Source organism: Hyperolius riggenbachi, chromosome 4 (genome assembly GCF_040937935.1).
Source record: "Hyperolius riggenbachi isolate aHypRig1 chromosome 4, aHypRig1.pri, whole genome shotgun sequence".
Taxonomy (NCBI): Eukaryota; Metazoa; Chordata; class Amphibia; order Anura; family Hyperoliidae; genus Hyperolius; species Hyperolius riggenbachi.
In genome coordinates, this window is record NC_090649.1 from 52,384,120 (window position 1) to 52,405,330 (window position 21,211).

Below are 21,211 nucleotides of genomic sequence, written 5' to 3' on the forward strand. Positions count from 1 at the left end.
GGGAGGGAAGTATGACGTGTGCATGTTTACTTTTTTTTAAGGTTTGCTTAAAGCGGACCCAAACCAAACATTTTTTTTATTCAAAATATATAATTGCACCACTCTGATACATACAAAGATAAATAAACACTCCTTCAAGCCTATGAGCATTTCAGTGCATGCTTTTCACCCTTCTCTTTTCATAACTAGGGTTATACTGGGGGCAGCCATTAGCAATTCCTCCTTTACCGGACACCACCTACTCTAAAACAGTCTGCCGTATTCTGCCCCGGCAATATGAAAGGAAGGGAGGGGTTCCTTCAATAAATGTCAAATATTTTATATTTGTCATCATGCAGCTGACAAAAGGCTGCTATTTATTATTATAATTTAGAAAATAGATGTTATTTCTAAAATCTTGTATTTTAAATTTGGGTCCACTTTAAAGCTTGCCCATACAGGTTTCATCTGCATCATGTTAAGAAACGCATTTATGTGAATTTTATATTATTGACAAAAACAGCTGTGGAGTTGGTACAAAAATCTTCAGACTCCTTAGTCTAATGCTACGTACACACATGCGACAACGATCATTCGTTGAGAACGACGAACGAACTTTTAATTGATGAAAGAACGACAAGTAAAGTAAAGTTAGTTTTAAAAGGTGTGTAACGATCTGATCGTTAGAACGAACGTTACATCACATAAAGCAACTATTGCGCCTGCGCATAAAAATGAGAAGTTTCACGGAGAAATTGTGAAATGCGCATGTCAAGCCTAGTACGAACGATCGTTTCCAACGATGTACTACTTTTGCAAACGATCGTCGTTGGTTAAAATCCGCCGAGACAGAACTTTCTTTTGTAGCGATTTGGCTCGTTCGTCGTTTGCCTTAATAGTCGGTGGTTCGTTTTTTGTAACGATCGTCGTTGGTAAAGATCGGGGAACGATCGTTACAAACGACTATAGTCGCATGTGTGTAAGCACCTTAATACTTACCAGGGCTGGTGATTTTATAAAAAATCATCCGACTCAGACTCCTCAGTCTATGAAATCACCGACTCCAACTCCGACTCCGGGTACCCAAAATTGCTCCGACTCCTTGACTCCAACTCCGACTCTACAGCCCTGGACAAAAATCCTTTTTGCAGAAAACTAGAATTCAGTTCTACTGTAACATGTTGCGTTCACATTATGCACATTGTTGCGCAGTGCGTTGCAGCAATGTTAACGCATTGCTCATATAAATTAATGGGTGTCCTCTCGCCTCTGCGTTTTAACAGACAACGTTTATCCAAACGCACGCTCTACAGTATGTTTTTGATAACGTGGGTTAGCAAGCATGCTACCATAGAAATTTTCACACTATGAAAATTAACGCGCATGTTCTTAAGTGCAGGATGTGAGTTGCATTACACCCACGTTGTATTGCGGACGATTCGCAACGCATCTAGTGTGAAGTTGGCCTAAGTGGTGCACTTGTTTCAAGCATAATTAGACTGGAGGAGGAAAAAAGCAAATAAGGATTTTGTACGTTTGCCCATATTAACACGAGTACAATATCTTTTTGTCTAATTGCACTGACAACGTTTTGTTTGTCATTGGAGCTTGTCACAAATTAATTCATCACTTTTATGACTGTCAGCTCATATTGTGTCTTTTAACCACATAGAAAGCTTTTGGGGAACACAGCATTACACATAGAAAAGTATATCTTTTGTCCTTCATTTAATCCTGCCTTGTATTTTGCTGTTGTCTGTTTAGTGGAGGATTATTAACATATATATTGAAAGGATTCTTAAAGTGTACGTGAACTGACATGTTACACAATGAGATAAACACAGGTGCCTGTAATATTAGTCCTACTAAAACCATGCTTGTTTTAAGTCAGCCATGTGTCCCGTAGACCCCAACCGCCAACCTGGAAGGCAGATCAACTTGGCCGAGCGACGTTAACTCCATTATGCATGTCGCTCACCTGCGCGATGTCATGTACGCACCACTCAATCGACCATACACCTCCTCCCTTCCCACCACGTCACCTTAAGAAATTAACCTGAAGCCCCTTTGCTTTCCTGTACAGCAAGTGTTAAAGGAAAGCAAGACACTTTTATCTGGCTGAGGAAACAATGCTGATATGGTTTAAGTGCTGAAAAGTTCAAATTGTCATCACTTCTTTGTTTTGCAGCAGAATGAACCAGATTTTACATCAGACTGCCATTGCTCGTGTTTAAATCCAGATCTTAAACTGAAATAAAAATATGAGACTGTTCTATGTTACAGATGTTCTGTTTACCATTAGTACTACACAAACCATCATCTCATAAGTCTATTTTCAGTTCAGGTTTGCTTTAACCTCCCTGGTGTTCAGTTTCCCCGGGATTTCTGTGCAAAAAGTGATCCAATTAATTTTCACAACCTTTTTTTTTTTTTCCTGTAACTTGCCAAATATGTGTCAAGCAAGGGCCTAGTATACAGTGCATGAGAGTATTGATGTGTATGCACGTTTATACTGTTCACAGCATGTTTTGTATACACTTGTATTGTGGGGAGGGGGGGGCGAACCACAAAAAATGTAGCATTATAAAAGGCCAACTCCGCCCTTTTATTTTATTTACAAAAATATGTTGCATTAATGACTTTGATTTTAAAGACCCACCATTGTGAAAAAAACGGTTACGTTTTAAATACATGTTTTTCCTGTTGCTGTCACAGTAGGTAGTAAAAATCTGACAGGTTTTGGACTAGTCCATCTTCTCATGGGGGATTCTCATGGTTTTCTTGATTTTCAAAAGCACATGCTGAATGGCAGTTGCTCAGTCCAGCTGGCAAAACAGCACACAAGTAAGGTGGCCAACCAGCATCTTTGTATAGATGCTTTCCATGCAAGGCTTTTCCAAATGATGTTCTAGGCAACCTGTAGATCTCTCAACATAATTGAAATGGCCAGATTGCACTGCCGCCCTCTCTCTTTAGATAAGCTTGTGTAGTTTTAGGCTGGCAATGCTGGGATATGTATTCTGCACCGTCGGGATATCTTTCAGTGGTCTGTCAGCACATACTCGGACCAGTATTCTTTTCTTGATGCGTATTTGTGGCTTATTAATGCTGTTTCACAATACCATCTTGTCTCAACAAACATGGAACCTTACACCTCTCTTTAACAGGTGCATAAGTTGTTTGTCCTGCTCATATCTGCAAAGAAAACACATTTCTGAGACAGTAGCAAGTGTAGAAGTCAGAGGTTATAGGTGACGGTAGCTACAGGCTTTCTGAAGACCGTGTTGTGTGTCCATCAAGCACGCATGCAAACGTTGGTGGCTTCAGGTAGTACGTTTTCCTTTGCTTGAACTGGTGGTCTTCTGTAGTTATACTTTTCATATAATCTTTTGATACCCAATATCTTGTTGTATACAGTTAAATCTCACTGCCAGGCTTTCTGAACAAGCTGTGGGGACCGTTTTGCTGTGGCTTTTAGGGCACGACGGGCTACTCTAGGTGATGGAAAGACTAGCTCGGTTTTAGGGCTCGTTCACACTAGGGGCGTTTTCACCCTTTTTTTCAAGCACACAAAACACTTGTACAATGAATCTATATGAGAAGGTTCATATCAGCGCGGTTCGTGCGCTGTGCGTTCAGCAAAGCGGTGCCTGTACCATTTTGGGGGCGTTTTTGCTATGATGGAAGGTATAGAAAGAGCGCTAAATACTCACAAAACCGCTTTATGCTGCGATTGCATTCACATTTTTTGGAATAAATACATTGTATTTATTCTTTTCCGGGTCAAAGAGTTCACTTCCTGACGTGTCAGGAAGTGAATGACAAAACCGCTCTGGAAAAGGGCTTAGAAAAGCGATTTTACCAAAGACAGTGGAGCACCGGGGAGGGGGTGGAAAAAAAACACACAAAAATGCAAAACGCTGGTGTTTCCGGTTTTAGGTGTGAATGAGGCCTTAGAATGGATCTCAGGAATTCGGAAGAGAAATTCTCTATATCCAGTGCTTGAAGAAAAACCTGCTCTGAAAGGAATACGGACGCTACCATTGTTGTCATTTGTAATATATAATACCGTATTTCAGTAGTCTGATCGTCTAATTTGCATAGTCAGACTTCTGGCACAAGCATGCAACCAGAAGATTCAGACTAAAGTCAGATCACCTAATCTGCATACTCAGCCGTTTACTCGAGGAGAACCCCTGGTACAAAAACACATGCTTACATTGGAAGAGGGAAGCCAGTCGCAAGTCAGTGGCTTAACCCTCTGGCCGATACAATTACATCGCCCAGGAGGGGGCGCAGTACTTTTTTTTTTTTTAATTTTTTAAATCATGTAGCGAGCCCTGGGATCGCTACATGATAGCCGCTGCGCAGCGGCATCCCCCCCACCCACTCCGATCGCCTTCGGCGATCAGAGTAAGCAGGAAATTCCGTTCTGAACGGGATTTCCTGCTGGGCTTCCCCGGTCGCCATGGCGACAGGGCGGGATGACGTCACTGCCTTCATGGACGTCGTGACGTCAGAGAGCGTCCCGATCCACCCCTCAATGCTGCCTGCCACTAATTGGCCAGGCTGCGCAAGGGGGAGGGGGGGCTGCGCGGCGGGTAGCGGCGAGCGGCGGCGATCGGAAGTTACACGCAGCTAGCAAAGTGCTAGCTGCGTGTAACAAAAAAAAATTATGCAAATCGGCCCACCAGGGCCTGAGAACTCCTCCTGCGCAACATACCCCGAGCTCAGCTCGGGATTATCGCCCAGGAGGTTAAAGCGGAACTGTAGATATAAAATAAACACATTGTTTCACTTACCTGGGGCTTCCCAAAGCCCCCAGCAGCCGTCCTGTCCCGCGCCGGTCCTCAACGAGTCTCTGTTCTCCCGCGGCCAGCTACTTTCGGTATTGCTGCCGGGCCACTGCGCCTGCGCGGCTCTGGCCATGCGTATCCTTTCTTCGCATTCCCCAGTATTGCAGAGGGGAACGCGAAGAAAGGGTACGCTTGACAGGGCTGCGCTGGCCTCTACTTACAAGTCGAGGTACGGGACCGAGCTGCGGCGGGGGAACGGAGGCTCGTGGAGATTCGGCGCGGGACAGGACGGCTGCTGGGGGCTTGGGGAAGCCCCAGGTAAGTGAAACAATGTGTTTATTTTATATCTACAGTTCCGCTTTAAAGCAAACCTGAACTGAAAAATAAAAGTCAAAATAAATACTTCATAATAAGGATTCAGGAGAGGAGATAGAGATTGATGAGTAGACTACGGAGACGTGTTTGTCCACTGTGATTGATGTTATTCTCTTTCTTCAATTTAAAAAATAGTGATGACCCCGTAACCGCTTCTGGGTCGGCACTCGGCAAACCTGTAATATCTCTTAAAGTGTAACTGTCGGGATTAAAATAAAAAATCCATTCTTTATTTTTATCTGGTAAACAAGTAATAACGATGCTAAATCACTAATACTTTTATTGTTGATAAATGATAATTTCCCCAGTTTGCCCGACTCTTGTTTGGTACATTGCCGCACAGAGGAGGTCGGGATTACCGCTCTGAGCTGCGTTTTTTTGCCCCGACCTTAGCTCGGGATTACGGCCAAGGAGGTTAACCTCCCTGGCGGTAAGCCCGAGCTGAGCTCGGGCTATGCCGCGCAGGGGGAGATCTCAGCCCCTGGTGGGGCGATTTGTGCGCTGTAAATTGCTGTGCGCGCAGCCAGCACTTTGCTAGCCGCGCGCACAGCTTGATCGCCGCCGCTCTGCGGCGATCGGCCGCACGCAGCGGCTGAAGAGGGCCCCCCCCCCCCCCCGCCAGAGCCCTGCGCTGCCCGGACCAATGAGTTCCGGGCAGCGCTATGGGCTGGATCGGGTGTGCCTGACGTCAGGACGTCGGCTGACGTCCATGACGTCATCCCGATCGTCGCCATGGCGACAGGAGAAGCCAAACAGGGGAACGCGTTATATACGCGTTCCCCTGTTTGCTATAGATGCCGGCGACGATCGGACTAGAGGGCCACATGCGCCCTCTAGTGGTGTTTCATGTAGCTACCACTCTGGTAGCTTTACATGAAACAAAAAAAAAAAATTTAAAAAAAAAGGATTTTTTTAAATTAGAAAAAAAAAAAAAATTAACCGCCAAGGAGGTTAAGCCATAGGGAAACATGGACATTACCTTGAATATCACTTGTCCTTTCAGTTATAACTGACAGCAACTAATACAGTGGAAAACAGCCCTAAGATTTTTAGCTCCCAAAGAGACAAGTATGACTAGATATAGTCGGAACGGGAAGTGATCATCGTTAGAAGAAAACGGTGAGCTTCTGAGAGGAAGTGACAGGTAAGTATGTATTATTCATTTGCAGGTACATCATGTGTTTATTTTAATAGAATTTTACTCGGTTCAGGTACCCTTAAATTACAGCTTTCATTACCAGGAGGGGCCCAGAGACTATAGGGGCCTGCGCTCCTCTTCCCCATTCTACAGAGTAGGGCAAGGCATTATTATAACACACAAATCCCTTTATAGTAAACTCTAAGGGCCCAGTAGTTTACTAAATCATGATTTGTCATACATTGTTTATTCATACATATGATTTATATTTATTTAGAAGGCTCCGGTCTCTCCTCACGTGTACCAGAAACCATGTATGAAGAACGCTTAATGATTAAATTGGCCGTGAGTGCAGTAGTAGCACTGGTAGGCCCGGTTGCTGATAATGTTGCCATGGCTGTGTGAGCAGGCAGCCTCTGCGCTTGACACCAGGGGTAGCGGGGCACGAAGCTGGCACAGCCTAGAACCTCAACATGATTAATGCTTCCTCCATCAAGTGAATAGTTTCCTGGGGCTGGCACCGTCCTGCCTGTCTCCATGCCCTGCTGGCTCTGTGTGCACTCGCCCATGCTTATTAAAATTTCTTATCAACATCAAGTTTGGTGACCATGGGGTTCTTGTTTGCGAGATCAAAAACGGCCTCTGTGAGGCTGCCTGGCTGAGCCAGAAGACAGGGAAGGGGGGGAGGAAGGCGGTTTCTGTGCGTAGAGCTCTGTTTACAGGAGCATTACTTCATATCAGTAGTCAGTTACAGTCATTAAGCTGTCAGATGCGGAATTCAGAAGAGTGAGTGGAGACGGGTGTTGCCAGTTTCTGATACAGGGGAGTGCCTGCTGATTGGCAAGACTCGCTCAGATGGAAAATGGCTGCTTGCGAAGGAACAGGTGGTCAGCGATGCGCGCCTGCTGTGCTGTATACAGGTAGATGGGAAAACATGTCTTATCCACTCCTTTTCCTTATGGAGATGTTTCTACCTTTCATCAGATTTAACCTTCTTTAGAACAGTTGCAATGTGTTAAATGGAACCTAAACTGAACTAAAAAAAAAGACTACCTGGGGCTTCTACCAACCCCCTAGAGCCACCCTGTGACCGCCCCGTCACAAAGCAATCCTCCAGTCCCCTGCAGGGACTTGTGAGTAGGCGACCATGTGCGTTCTTGATCACGCTCCCGTTGCCAGGAGTGTTCTGCGCATGTGCAGTAGAGAGTTTTCCGTACTGCGCAAGCACAGAGCGCTCTTGCCCATGGGAGGCGCAATCAGGAGGCGCGTGGACCAGAGCCATGCATCCCAATGATGGAGGGTTGCTGCAGGGTGACCCGGAGGATCGCTTTGTGACCGCATGGGCACAGAGTGGCTGCAGGGGGCTGGTAGATGCCGCAGGTAAGTTGGTTTTTTTTTTTTCTTTTTACAGTTCAGTTTAGGTTCACTTTAAAGTTGGTGACTACTTGCTGGAGATCCTTTTTTTTTTTTTTTTTTTTTTTTTTTTAATGGACCACGACCGTGTAAAAGGTAAAATGCGTACGAGTAAATGTATATTTCTCCCAGAGTAAGATGCACTATACATTTATTTTCTCCTATGTTGCTGTCGTTTTATAGTAGGCAGTAAAAATCCAATAGTTCTTAGGCCTGGTGTGCACCAAAAACCGCTAGCAGATCCGCAAAATGCCAGCAGATTTTGAAGCGCTTTTTCTTCTTTTTCTGTAGCGTTTCAGCTAGCATTTTGCGGTTCTGGTATTTGGTGTAGTACTTCAGATATTGTTACAGTAAAGCTGTTACTGAATAGCTTCTGTAACAAAAATGCCTGCAAAACCGCTCTAAACTGCCGTTTTTCAGAGCGGTTTGCGTTTTTTCCTATACTTAACATTGGAGGCAGAAACGCCTCCGCAATCCAAAATCTGCAGCAACCCGGGAGTATCCGCAGCCGAACCGCTCTGGTGTGCACTAGGCCTGACAGGCTTTGGACTAGTCCGTCCATCTCCTCATGGGGGATTGTCTCCATTTTCATTGTTTTTTTACAAAAGCACTCTATGGAAAAAATGTATACCACAATGCCAGCCAGGCTCCCTACTCACTATTTCAGCGGTTGGACTAAACTTTATTCAGTAAGTGCGTATGAAAATAAAGAAAACCCGGAGAATCCCCCATGAGGGGATGGACCAATCTGAAACATAATCTGCCAGCTTTTTACTGCCTATTGTAGGCGACAGAAACATGACCGTCATTTATGCTGCATTTTCATCTAGTAGAAATGTATCTGGATACTTGTATTTAAAAAGGTTTTGGCAATAATGGTCCTTTAATAATCCAGGCCACTCATGGCTGCTGAGGGCGGCCCTACGGAGGCCTGTGGGAGTGACAGAGGATTGTGACTGAACAGTGCTGCACAGGTGGCTGAAATATGTCTGGATCTAAACGTTACATCCTGAAGACCATTTGATTGGGGGCATGGAGTATTTATGGAATTCATAAAATGGAAACCTTTGTAGAAATACAATCGGAGCAGTGCTTTTCAGCGCTGCTAGATTTGGGCGCAGCCAGCGCCGCCATAGACTGTAATGGGAATCAGTCTATAGCAGCGCTCAGTGAGTAACGTTGTTGCCGTCAGAAGACGGAGCCGAAGTTGCTTAAAAAACACAATAATTCGGCCTCCAGCAATCGCTGGAAGCAGAATTACATCATTCCCCCACTATCCATGGCGGCCTGGAGGGGAAATAGTAATTAACACGGCCCGGACTTTTGCAAAAGCAGGATCAGCCATATACCGGCTGTATACTGCACCCAAGTCTGCCGGCGCCGATTTCGAATGTATGCAAAATGGGAACCTTTGTAGAAATACAATAACATTCACCAAAAAAAAAAGTTACCATTCTGTAAAATTGCTAAGCAGGCATGGGCTCACGAGTAGTTAAGAGTCCCTAAGGACTCGAATTTGTGATTTAAATGAGGCTGGGTGAGAAGGGGTTAGTTACCCATAAGTCCGTCCTACGCGCACTTCCTCCTTCAAGCCGGAAAGATGAAGTGCGCGGTGGTGAGGCTTGCAACGCGTCCAATAGGAAGTGTGCAAGCTGTTTGGAGCACAGGGAGGACGACTGACTTATGGGTAACTAACCCCTTCTCATCCAGCCACACACCTGAGGCAATTAAGCCTCACTTAAATCACGAATTCGAGTCCTTAGGGACTTGTAACTACTCGTGAGCCCATGCCTGTCAATGCCAAGTACTTTAAGAAGGCCCTAAGAGGACCTGTAGTGAAAATAACTTAATGAATAAAATTGCTTGTTATATACAATATTAATTTATACATTATTTAGTGAGAGTTTGCCCATTGTAAAAACTATCCTCATCCTGATTTACATTCTAAAATGTATCACAGTTTAGTTCTGTCAGGTGCAGTTCTGCAGAATGTTTGTAACTGAGAGTTCTGAGGCCAGTACAAAATATATCTGACCTTCTAATATGTGCTGGGAGGAAAATTCCGCATAGCTAAACATGTGACTACAGGGCCTCTTTAAAGAGGAGCTGTCAGTCATAGTATCTCAGAAAAAAAAAACACCTATATAAGTAGATAAATACTTACTCTACTTGCATAACATATGTATTGCGCTGTCCACATTTTGATTTTAGTGTTCTATAGTAAAAAAAGAGAGAGAGAAAATCCTACTTAGGATTTTCTATTTTGACTCCATCTTGAAGCCAATCCTGACATCATTTCCTTCCTTACTCTGTGTGTATGCTTTGCCCGCCCTCCTCCCAGTCTTCAGACACTCCCACCAAGCTCTGTAATAGAAAGTGCATTGTCATTGTGTGACTGCAGAGCTGCTTTATTTTACTTAGCTTCTCAGCATGAGAAATATTGGCCAATCAGAGAGAAACAGGTGTGGGAGGGGAAAACAGGAGGGAAAGCGGCTTCAGCCAATCAGGCTGCAATAGTTATGTCTGAGGGGAAAATAAAGAAGAAGAAAAAACTCAGCATGCCCTGCAACTTCATAGGTCAGGTGGAAAGTGTGTGATTTTTCTTCTGTGCCCAGCAACTTCCTTTGTGTGGCAGATGAACCAAATAAGAGCCAGGAAAACAGGGGAATTGTGTTTTATGGATAATCAAAGTAAGAGTGATTTTTAACTTTTGGATTGCCTGGTTGGCATCCTTATTGTTTACCAGATAAAAACAAAGATTTTTTTTATTTTATGCCTGACCGTAACATTTTAATGTCTGCAGCTTCTTTCCAGCCTGTAGTTGTATTGCTGAGCCATGTGTGGAACCGCTGCAGTCAGTTTGTTGGCGTAAGTTGACCTCCCTACTGCCACTGCAGCACCCGGGGCTCGGGCACAAGGTGGGGATGTTTGGAGTTATCTAGTTTGGCTTTGAAAGCTTCGGCTGTCAGTCTCTCACATGGTCATCTGGCCAATCATGCCATTGATCAAGCAATCTATCATCTCCTCCTAATGATGCCTCTCGTGGGACCGCGGTACCGGGACTCTGACTGTGATGGATCTGCTGCAGGAACGGCTACAGGCATCTCAAACTTTATTAAAATCATTGGGAGAGAAGTCCGGGTGACTACATTGCAGAAAACTGGCTTATTAATTGAATTTACCCTTCAGAGCTTGAACTAATTGAGCCACATCTAATAGCCTTCTTGTGGATAAGTGGGCGGTATGGTGGTTAATAGGACGCACTTTCTCCGAGAAGCACTCGTCTCAGGTCCCAGCTCCAGCACAGACACTATATGCATGGAGATTCCTTTACCTGTGATTTAACTACATGTCTGAAGAATTATACTCATGGCAAGATCTACAACCGGATCCATCTCAGATGTCAAAACAAGGCATCCTATTTAATGTTTAAGTAGCAAGTAAAACCTGCCTGACTTTGTTCACCCCCTAATTAAAGGAAACCTATATCAAACTGAAAGAAATTGAGTTCAACCTACCTGGGGCTGCTACCAGCCCCCTGCAGTCGCCCTGCCTGCGCCGTCACTGAACAATCTTCCGCTCCCCCACAGCGCTATTCTTTCGTTTGGGTGCACAGCCCTGGCCCTCACTGTAGATCACAGATGTACGAGTAATGCTTTCACACCCCTGTTCCTGTGGCATACCCGCTGCTTCTTGGGTACAGGAAGGGATATGCAGAGAGCATTGCTTACACATCATTACAGATCACAGACATACAAGCAAACGTTTCACATCCCTATTCCTGTAATACATCTCCTGGTTCTTCGTCACAGAGAGGAACAGGAAGTGATGACATTCAGAGCATTGCTCAGACCTCACTACAGATCACAGACATGGGAGTTATGTTTCCACACAGAAATAGTAGTAAGAAGACTACAAAAGAAGCAGGCAGCGACTGTAGAGCTGGTGTACTGTGCAGTGTGTTTACAGCATACAGGTTGCTGTGGATATGTTGGTAAACCGGCAGCCAGGGGTCCTCATCTGTTCAGGGCAGCAGAATTAGAAGGGAACCTAGCCTTAAAAATTCCAGTGAAATGTGCTATAAGTGCAGGCACTGCATGCTGCTTGTCGGTCATTAGGTGAATGGATGATGTGTATGGCTGCAGTTGCTGTAGTTTCATGTAAAAAAAACGGTGAAACGTTAATCCTGAGATTACGGGAAATTATGTTGCGGAATATTTGCCTGGAAAATCTTTATGTTCAGGGTTTTGTACTACTTCAATGACCTGTTTAATCTGCCCATTGCATACTAGAGCAACCCCTGGATCCTAGCAGCCAGTCCTGGATCTCCAGCAGCCAGATCCCCAGGCCCTCGATCCCCAGCGGCCAGGCCCTCGATCCCCAGCGGCCAGGCCCTCGATCCCCAGCGGCCAGGCCCTCGATCCCCAGCGGCCAGGCCCTCGATCCCCAGCGGCCAGGTCCTCGATCCCCAGCAGCCAGATCCCCAGCGGCCAGGCCCTCGATCCCCAGCGGCCAGATCCTCGATCCCCAGCAGCCAGATCCCCAGCGGCCAGGCCCTCGATCCCCAGCGGCCAGGCCCTCGATCCCCAGCGGCCAGATCCCCAGGCCCTGATCCCCAGCGGTCAGGCCCTCGATCCCCAGCGGCCAGGCCCTCGATCCCCAGCGGCCAGGCCCTCGATCCCCAGCAGCCAGATCCCCAGGCCCTGATCCCCAGCGGTCAGGCCCTCGATCCCCAGTGCTCAGTTGCTCGATCCCCAGCGGTCAGGCCCTCGATCCCCAGCCGCCAGATCCTTGATCCCCAGCATTAAGCTACTACAGCTAAATCCAGCCCTACATTTGGTTGCTATGGGCAGAAGCAAAGCAGAAGGAAAGGTTTGAGTCCAACAAAACTAGTATATGGATTTATATGGATTTAATAGTATAATTACATTTTAAAAGGAACCCAAGATGAGAGGGATTTAGAGGCTGAGATGTTGTTCCTTTTAAATAATGCACATCGCCTGGCAGTCCCCGTGATCCTCTGCCTTAAATACTTTTAGCCTAAGACCCTGAACAAGCATGCAGATCAGAGGTTTATGACCAATCTGACAAGAACGCTATAAAAGGTAGCCTACAGGGCATCGCTGCATACAGCCAGCAGGCCTCCAGCCAGACACTTTGCCCACCACAATCAGGCCTCCAGCCAGTGCCTCTGCCCACCGTACAATGTTTGTTGTTGAAACAAAAGCATACATGTTAGCTTGATTTTAGTTATGTTAGTGAATGTGTACATTCCAAATATAGGGTGCTTTGTGTGACATAAATAAAAATGGGGGGGAATTGGGGGTGTGGCCTTTGAGGGGCGGAGTTTAGGGTGCCAGAACCCTTGTCCCTAAAGTATGTATGTATGTGTGCTTGTACATTTTAAAGTGTAATTACAAAACGTATATACAGTATATTATAATAGATATTCATGATGCATGTTCTTGCATATATACTTTATATTGACGTACTGTGATTTATAATCCTACAGGAAGAAGCTGATGGCGACTCAGAAGAAAGTGAAGAACAAGAAAAGGAAACCCTAAGTCCCCCCAATGAGGCTGAGATGGGAAATACAGTGACCAGTTCTTTATCGGTGAATGAATACTTTGCAAAGAGAATGGCAGAGCTTAAAAAATCCCGGTCCAGACTCGGCCAGGACTCCCAACAGAATGCAGAGGTCACCCCAGCGGACAGCACGGAGGTTTATTCTGAAGATCCAAAGAAGAAGCGCAAGAAGAAGAAACGCAGCAAGAACGAAGACAACTATTCAGACGAGCCGGAGCTGGTGGAAAGCACCAGGGGAGATGATATCATGTATGAAAGGAAAAAGCCGAAGAGTAAAAAGGGAGAAGACACGGCACACCACGATATTACCGACAACACCGAGGAACAGGAAGAGGAACACACTCAGGGGGAAAAACTAAAAAAGAAGAAAAAGAAAAACAAAAGAAAGAAAGAGGCAATAGACGTAAGTGAGAGGGAGAATGATTCGTCCATTCATGAGGACACTACTACTGAGGAACCAAAGAAGAAGAAAAAGAAGAAGCAAAAATAAGTTGATCAAATATTATTTTGAGAGTACGATTAAAGTGTCAGTCCACCCAATAAGACATAATTTGGTTGTAGGGATTGTCTGGGAGCCTAAGTCTCCTTCTGTGTTCTCTGGGACTCCAGCAGTAGAATCGCCTCATTCTAGAGTCTGGATCTTTTTTCAGTCCAGCTAGGCATTGCTTGTTGCCATCCAACCGTTGTATTCTCCGTAACATACAATTAAATAAGAAGTTCCAGCTGATGAGTGGGATCATCTCGTAGTGTCAAGAACATCTCTACAGAGCTGTCGTTTCCGCTGTAAAGAGTGGGCAACCTGAAGTCCTCCAGAGGAAACCAGGAATGTATTAAGCTCTCCCGCATCTACAGATAATTAATATAACCATTGTGGTGGACTGACTTTTTAGAACTGAAACGTACTAAGAGATTTTATCTGCTTGAGATACGCTCATACATGCAGATGTTTTCTGGTGCTCACATATGGACCTTCCTTTAGGTGCCCTTTTTGGAAGATATACGTAGAACACCGAAAGCTGTCGAATGAATTTGTACAGTAACTGCTTTCTACTGTTGACTTCTACTCTGCCACAGTAGTTTAAAGTAAAGCTGAAGATATCCGAAAACAGGAAGGCTCTGGATCTCGTAGAGCCTTCCCCGTCCTCTCTACGAGCCCTCAGTCCACACTCCCCCCTTTCCGCTGCACGAACAGCATGGAGCCACCAGTCTTCAGGAGCACTTGGGGACACGAGTGCTTCTGAAGACTTGCAAGGAATCCCAAAGATGCAGAATTTCAGCGGGGGACAGCAGTGCACCAAGGGCATGGAGAAAGGACCTGGAAGCGCTTATCGGATCTACAGCCTTCCCTCTCCATAGATGAGTACCCAAGTTTCTTTTTTTCAGGTCACTTGACAATTGCTTTAAAGGAATACTGTAGGGGAGTCGGGGGAAAATGAGTTGAACTTACCTTCTAATGGTCCCCCGCAGGCATCCTGTGCTCGCGCAGCCACTCTCCAGTGCTCCGGCCCCGCCTCCGGTTCACTTCTGTAATTTCAGACTTTAAAGTCAGAAAACCCCTGCGCCTGCGTTGCCGTGTCCTCGCTTCCCCTGATATCATCAGGAGCGCAAGGCGCAGGCACAGACCATACTGGGCTTGTGCTATACACTCCTGGTGACATCAGCGGGAACGAGGACACGGCAACGCCTGCGCAGGGGTGTTCTAACTTTAAAGTCGGAAATTCCAGAAGTGAACCAGAGGCGGGGCCGAAGCATCGGTGAGTGGCTGCGCGGGCACAGGATGTCTGCGGGGGACCATTACAAGCCACGGGTAAGTTCAACTCATTTTCCCCCGACCCCCCTACAGTATTCCTTTAAATGAAGCTACATGAAATGTCAAAAAGTCTTCATTCTATAACTTTTTATTGAGTTTTAACTTTGAATAAAACACCACAATTAAACTTTGGTGAGCTGTTTCATGAATTAAGATGCCACCAGACACCATCAGCCTATATCACAGTCCAATCTACTCAGTGCTTGGAGTTTTTTTCAGTGCCTTCCATCCTCAAAATGACAAAGTGCAGTGTTTACTGCTCCCACTTCTCATAGCGTCATATAGGCACTGTAAGGTGAGTATGAAACAGCAACCCCAGTTTAACTGTGCCGTTTTATCCATATGGTCCTCTTCTCTATGACGATGCCTTGATAAAGGGATCCTTAGTGGTTCCAAAATGTTTTTAAGTGTTTTTTTGCCTGTGCATAAAATATGTGATTGGAATTTTGTCTCCTACATAATCATTTTAGGTTGAGAGCTAGTGTGAGGGCAGGTATTCTCTACAGCAATCCAACACGCTAGATTCTGTTTAGCTGACCAGTATTGGAGCTCATCACATCACATGCTTATTGTCTTCCCTTTCCAGAACGGATGACTTGAAAGAGAGCTGACCTGTCCATCTTGTTAGGTGGTAAATTGTCACCTGGACTGGTCAGGAAAAAAAAAATTCTCCCGACTTTGTATGCATTATTCCTGACTATTCATACTGTGGATCATTAGATTCTGCCATGCACCCAAACTGTAATCCGTTGCCCTGAGTATTGGAGTTGCTTAGATGTAGCAGAACTCACGGGAGACGCATGTGACCATATTGATCAGGTGACAGTCTTGTAAGGCTCTGATTTGCTGGGTATGATCATGTCACTTCCATTTCCTGTACAGGATAAAACAGGAAGTGATGACAGAAGTCAGATGCTTACACTCCTCTCTTAATCAAACTGATCACTGATGCTTCCCCATGAGTTCTGCTACACACATGCAGCACCACTAAGTTGGTGTGTTTATGGCCCAGACTATTAAAGGAATACTTAAGTCAGCTAAAAAAAATTACTTTTACTCACACGGGGCTCTCCTCAGCCCCCTGCAGCTGAACGGTGCCCTCGCCGTGTCCCTCCGATGCGCCTGGACTCGCCGGCGGCCACTTCCGGTTTGGCTGTCACCGGCCGACAGGCTGGGAACGCGGCTGATTATCCGCGTTCCCGGCCGCAATAGCATTATATAGGGCGCTATTGCGGCCGGGTTCCCAGCCTGTCGGCCGGTGACGGCCAAACCGGAAGTGCCCACCGGCGAGTCCAGGCGCATCGGAGGGACATGGCGAGGGCACCGTTCAGCTGCAGGGGGCTGAGGAGAGCCCCGGGTGAGTAAAAGTCATTTTTTTAGCTGACTTAAGTATTCCTTTAAGGGGCAGTTTTGTTCATGAGCTCACTTCCTCTTCAGAGCTGTGTAGATTGGTAGCATTCGAGAAGTTGGAAGTGAATGTATTTATTTTCCCAACTACTATATTTTGGTAAAATTTCTCCTAACAGATACAGTAAATGAGGGAAAGAAACTTCCCAGCTGTGATGCAGACTGCAATAATGCTCCAAGGAGGGGGGTTTCCCCTTCCAAACCTCAACAAAAAGTCATAGCATTTTCCTGCTGTAATTGACAATGCTGTATTGTAGAGAGAAGCTGAAGGAAAGAAGACATACTGTAGCTGGCCCATATGCAATTCAATTTTTCTCCTGAGTTTTATCCTAGCAGATCATTTTTCATTTCCGATTTAAAATAACTTTCCAGCACTTTTCAACTACAAAAGTAGGTGAAAAAATACGATCAGAATTATTTTGAATATTTTCTTGCTTGCTGTTGGCTTAATAGGAATTTTATCGACAAGTTTAAAATCCTCACACAGGAGAAAACTCAGGAGAAAAAGTGAATTGCATATGGCCCCTGGTCTCAACTCATGCCTGTTTTTCTCCCTATCCCTCTCCTTCCCCAGTGTCCCATAACACCTTTACAGATGCTAAAAAAAATCTGGCCTGCATGCACTTTTAAAGCGGACCTGAACTCAGAACTTCCTCTCTGCTCTAAAAAGATAAGGAACAGCATAATAACCTTTAGGCTGCTTGCACACCAAGACGTTACAGGCGCACGTTAGTGCAGCCTGTAACGCTCCCCCAACGCACAGCAATGTAACACAAGTGGGCTGTTCACACAGCCCACGTTGCGTTACATGTAATGCTGCACGTTCGGTGCAAAGTGCAGCATGCTACGGCGTTGGAGCGGCTATAGCCGCGTTAGACTGTTTGCACATGCGCAGTGGGGGGCGGAGGAGGCGGGGAGAGCCAGCTACAGTAGCCGCGCACATGGCTACTTAATATTCACTGCACTGGCGGGCGCTGATTGGCCGGCGGGACCACGTGATGCGGAGTGTCTCGCTCCGCATCACGTGGTCTCGCTGGCCAATCAGCGCCACTCTGGGAGACATTATAGGACTCGAGCCGCCTAACGCGGCTCACTCTACCGTCGGCTCTTGCAGCACCATACGTTGTGTTAGGTGCACGTTATGCGACCTTAACGTGCCACCTAATGCAACGTCTTGGTGTGCAAGAAGCCTTAAAGGAGAACTGGAGAGAGAGGTGTATGGAGGCTGCCATATTTATTTCCATTTAAGCAATACCAGTTACCTGGCAGTCCTGCTGATCCTCTGCCTCTAATACTTTCAGCCATAGACCCTGAACAAGCATGCAGCAGATCAGGTGTTTCTGACAATTTTGACAGATATGACAAGATTAGCTGCATGCTTGTTTCTGGTGTTATTCAGCCACTACTTCAGCCAAATAGACCAGCAGGGCTGCCAGGCAACTGGTATTGCTTAAAAGGAAATAAATATGGCAGCCTCCATATACCTCTCACTACAGTTCTCCTTTAAAGAAAAGCTTTTCTTTGTTACAGCTTACAGAACTGCAATACATCTGAAGTTTGTCTACTTCCTGCTTTCATGGAAGCAGACGAAGGGTTAACATCCTGTAATTACATATTAGCTGTGTCTGCCAAGGACTGATGAATTTCTGTGCTGACAGAGCTGAGAGCTCAAATTCTTATTTATATAGTGCCTACATCTTCCGTAGCGCTGTACGTAGTACAAAACAAATATTGGGGAACAAATATACATGAGAAATTTCAAGACACTGTACAGTCCTGACATTCAATAGTAAAAATACAAATACATACATGGTTAATGTGTAGTTCCAGATATCTCTGAAGTTGGTATGTGCATATGGTAAATTACAGCAGTATGAGGTTCCTGCCCTTGTGAGCTTACAATCTAGAGCAGGCTTTCTCAACCAGGGTTCATTGAGTGCTGTGGCATTTTCCCCCATGCAAGGGGGTGGGGGGTGGTGGGGGGGGGGAGTATAACAGAGTATATTATAATAGGGGCTACTGTAAAAAGCAGCGCTAAATTCAGGGTCAGAATAATAAGCACATTAATAACAAACACTAGGATAAGAAGACAGTATAACGAGTGGCAGTGTAATAGGAGTTAGTGAAATTAACAGCCTCACCTACTTTAAAAGACCACGCGTCCTGCAAAATAACTGCAGGGGTTCCAGCAGATCAAAAAAATGTTTGCAGTGGTTCCTTGAGATCAAAAAGTTATTTGCACAGTTCCTCCAGGATAAAAAGGTTAAGAAAGGCTGATCTAGAGGGTAGTGGGGAGGAAACAATAGGGAAGGAGACACAGGGTGACCTTTAATTTAACTTGTGATTACGTGAAGATGAGGGGGGCTTAGACAGGCTCTTCACTCTAAAAACACACAGGGTGCATTTCTCTTCTTGTGTCCTGTGCACGAGTTCAGGTCCACTTTAATGAACATTCTATGCCGCTTGGGTTAAGCCAATCACATGCACTTCCTGTTGATTTTGATTGGACGAGTTTGAAGCTGTTACAATCAGTTTGCATTGGGCAATAGTGCCAGCTGGATGTAAGTTTTCCTCAACTTTGTGCCTCTGCTGAAACAAACACGCTTTTGAGAATGTACTGTAACTGTGCACCTGCAATAATACTGAAGGTGCTTTGTAAACCTATGGAATAAACCTTCTTCATCCCATGTTTGGTGTCTTTGTAGAATCTCTTTCCTGAGTGTCTGCTTCCTGCTATGACCATGCTGCATTCTGTGTCTCAGATAAAGATTGTCCTATTGGAGAGTGCGGTACTCAGATGTAATTTCCCCGCAGTACAGACGGGCTTTCATTGCACTGCCTAATCCAATGTTATTATTTAGTATTTATATAGTGCCAACAACTTCCACCGCGCTGTACAGAGTACATAGTCATGTCACCTAACTGTCTCTCACAGGGGCTCACAATCTAATCCCTACCATACTCATTTGTCATTGTAGTCTAGGGCCTATTTAGTGGGAAGCCAATTAACTAAACCTGTAACAAAAAAAAAATCCCCTGGGGAGTACTCACCTCGGTAGGGGGAAGCCTCCTGGTCCCAATGAGGCTTTCCCCCTCTCCTGTAGCTGCAGGCAATCCAGCGCTGGCTCCCCCGAAGTCTCCCGGCAATCCTGGCTCGACAAGCCTGACAAGGCTAATATATTTACATTCCCTGGCTCCAGCGGGTGGCGCTGTTGCGGCTCTCAGCACTGAGATAGGGGGAAATTGCCGATCTCTGTCGGGTCCGCTCTGCTACGCAGGTGCAGGAGACTTGTGCCTGCGCAGTAGAGCAGCCCGTCGGCTATTTCTGCCTATCTCCGAGCGGAGAGCCGATACTGCGCCTGCGCTGGAGCCGGAAAGGTAAATATTTATTTACATCCCCGCTGTTTGGGGAGCTTTTTCACCGACGCCGTGGGAGTACCCCTCGGGAATTTTTTTCTCATTACAGGTTTTCGTTAACTGTATGGTTTTTGGGATGTGGAAGGAAACCAAAGAGCCCAGAGGAAACAGACACTGGGAGAGCATTCAAACTCCATGCAGATAGTGCATAGATAGATAGATTAATTCAGTTTGTACCTGTTCTAAAACCTCAATGTCTTTTCTGTAATGTAGTGTCCAAAACCTGTATCCCATACTCCAGATGTGGCCGCACAAGTGATTTATATAGAGGGAGTAGTATAGTAGTCTTATTTTTTTTTTTTTAGCATTTCTATAGCAACATCTTCCACAGAATATATAATCTCGTCACGAACTGTCCCTCAGAGGAGCTTACACTCTAATCCCTACCACAGTCATATATCCACTGTAGTCTAAGTCCAATTTAGGAGAAGCCAATTAACGTATCTGTATGTTTTTAGTATGTGGGGGGAAACCGGAATGCCCAGAGGAAACCCACGCAGAAACAGGGAGAACATGCAAACACCTTGCATATGTTGCTCTGGCTGGGATTCAGACCAGGGACCCCTCCGCAGCATCCAAGCTACCACCCGATATCATTGTAAAACAGTGACCTGAAACTTTATTCAAAGGTCTTACCAAACCATTGAAAAAATGTTCCTACTGTTTTTTTGTTGTTGTTTTTTTTTAATGAAGTTGGTTTCATCCCAGGGAGAAAGGTTGGGGACATTGTCTTTAAAGTTTTACATGTGGTTAGCTCCGTTATTGGCTGGAAGGAGGGTTGCCTTGTACTGGATTCCAGATTGTACAGGGGGTGAACTGCCCTTGTATCTATGCTCCAAATTGGTGTATGTTTTTGTACTATGTACAGCATAGCAGAGGGTGTTGGTGCTATATTAATACAAATAATACAGTTTCCTGATGAAAGTGACCTTATGAAAGGGTTTCTCCAGGGGGTATTGGCATCCTGTGCACAGCCCTCCATAGGGTAGGGATAAACAGGACTAAAAGAACCATGAGAAATCCGTTATGGTATCAGATAAGTTTCTCTCTTCCTCATTGATATTCATGCTAACACTGGAATCCTTGGAATAATTATGGGTTACAAAAATATCCACCTAATGCCTAAAGGGAACGTTATGAAAGCCAAGTTAGCTGCATTTCCAGATGACCGCTTATTCATGGTAACCCCGCCTAGAATCACAGGGGGAGATTTATTAACGCATTACCGACAGTTTTTTCTTCTTAATCTGTTCTAACCAGCAGGGAGAACAGTTCTGCATGATAAGA

General features: G+C 45.4%; 1 protein-coding gene across 2 annotated transcripts in view; it reads left to right on the top strand.

Moving 5' to 3' along the window:
• The window catches only part of PINX1 (PIN2 (TERF1) interacting telomerase inhibitor 1), a 183,251-nt gene extending 168,521 nt beyond the window's left edge, over positions 1-14,730 (top strand). The window contains exon 8 of one of the 2 annotated variants that reach the window (XM_068279016.1): positions 13,214-13,359. In XM_068279016.1, the coding sequence (XP_068135117.1) occupies positions 13,214-13,268 (55 nt within the window). In that variant the 3' untranslated portion in view covers positions 13,269-13,359. Of the gene's footprint in view, positions 1-13,213 lie in introns of both variants that reach the window. The other variant, XM_068279015.1, reaches the window with a different exon arrangement.
• Positions 14,731-21,211: the final 6,481 nt, after the last annotated feature.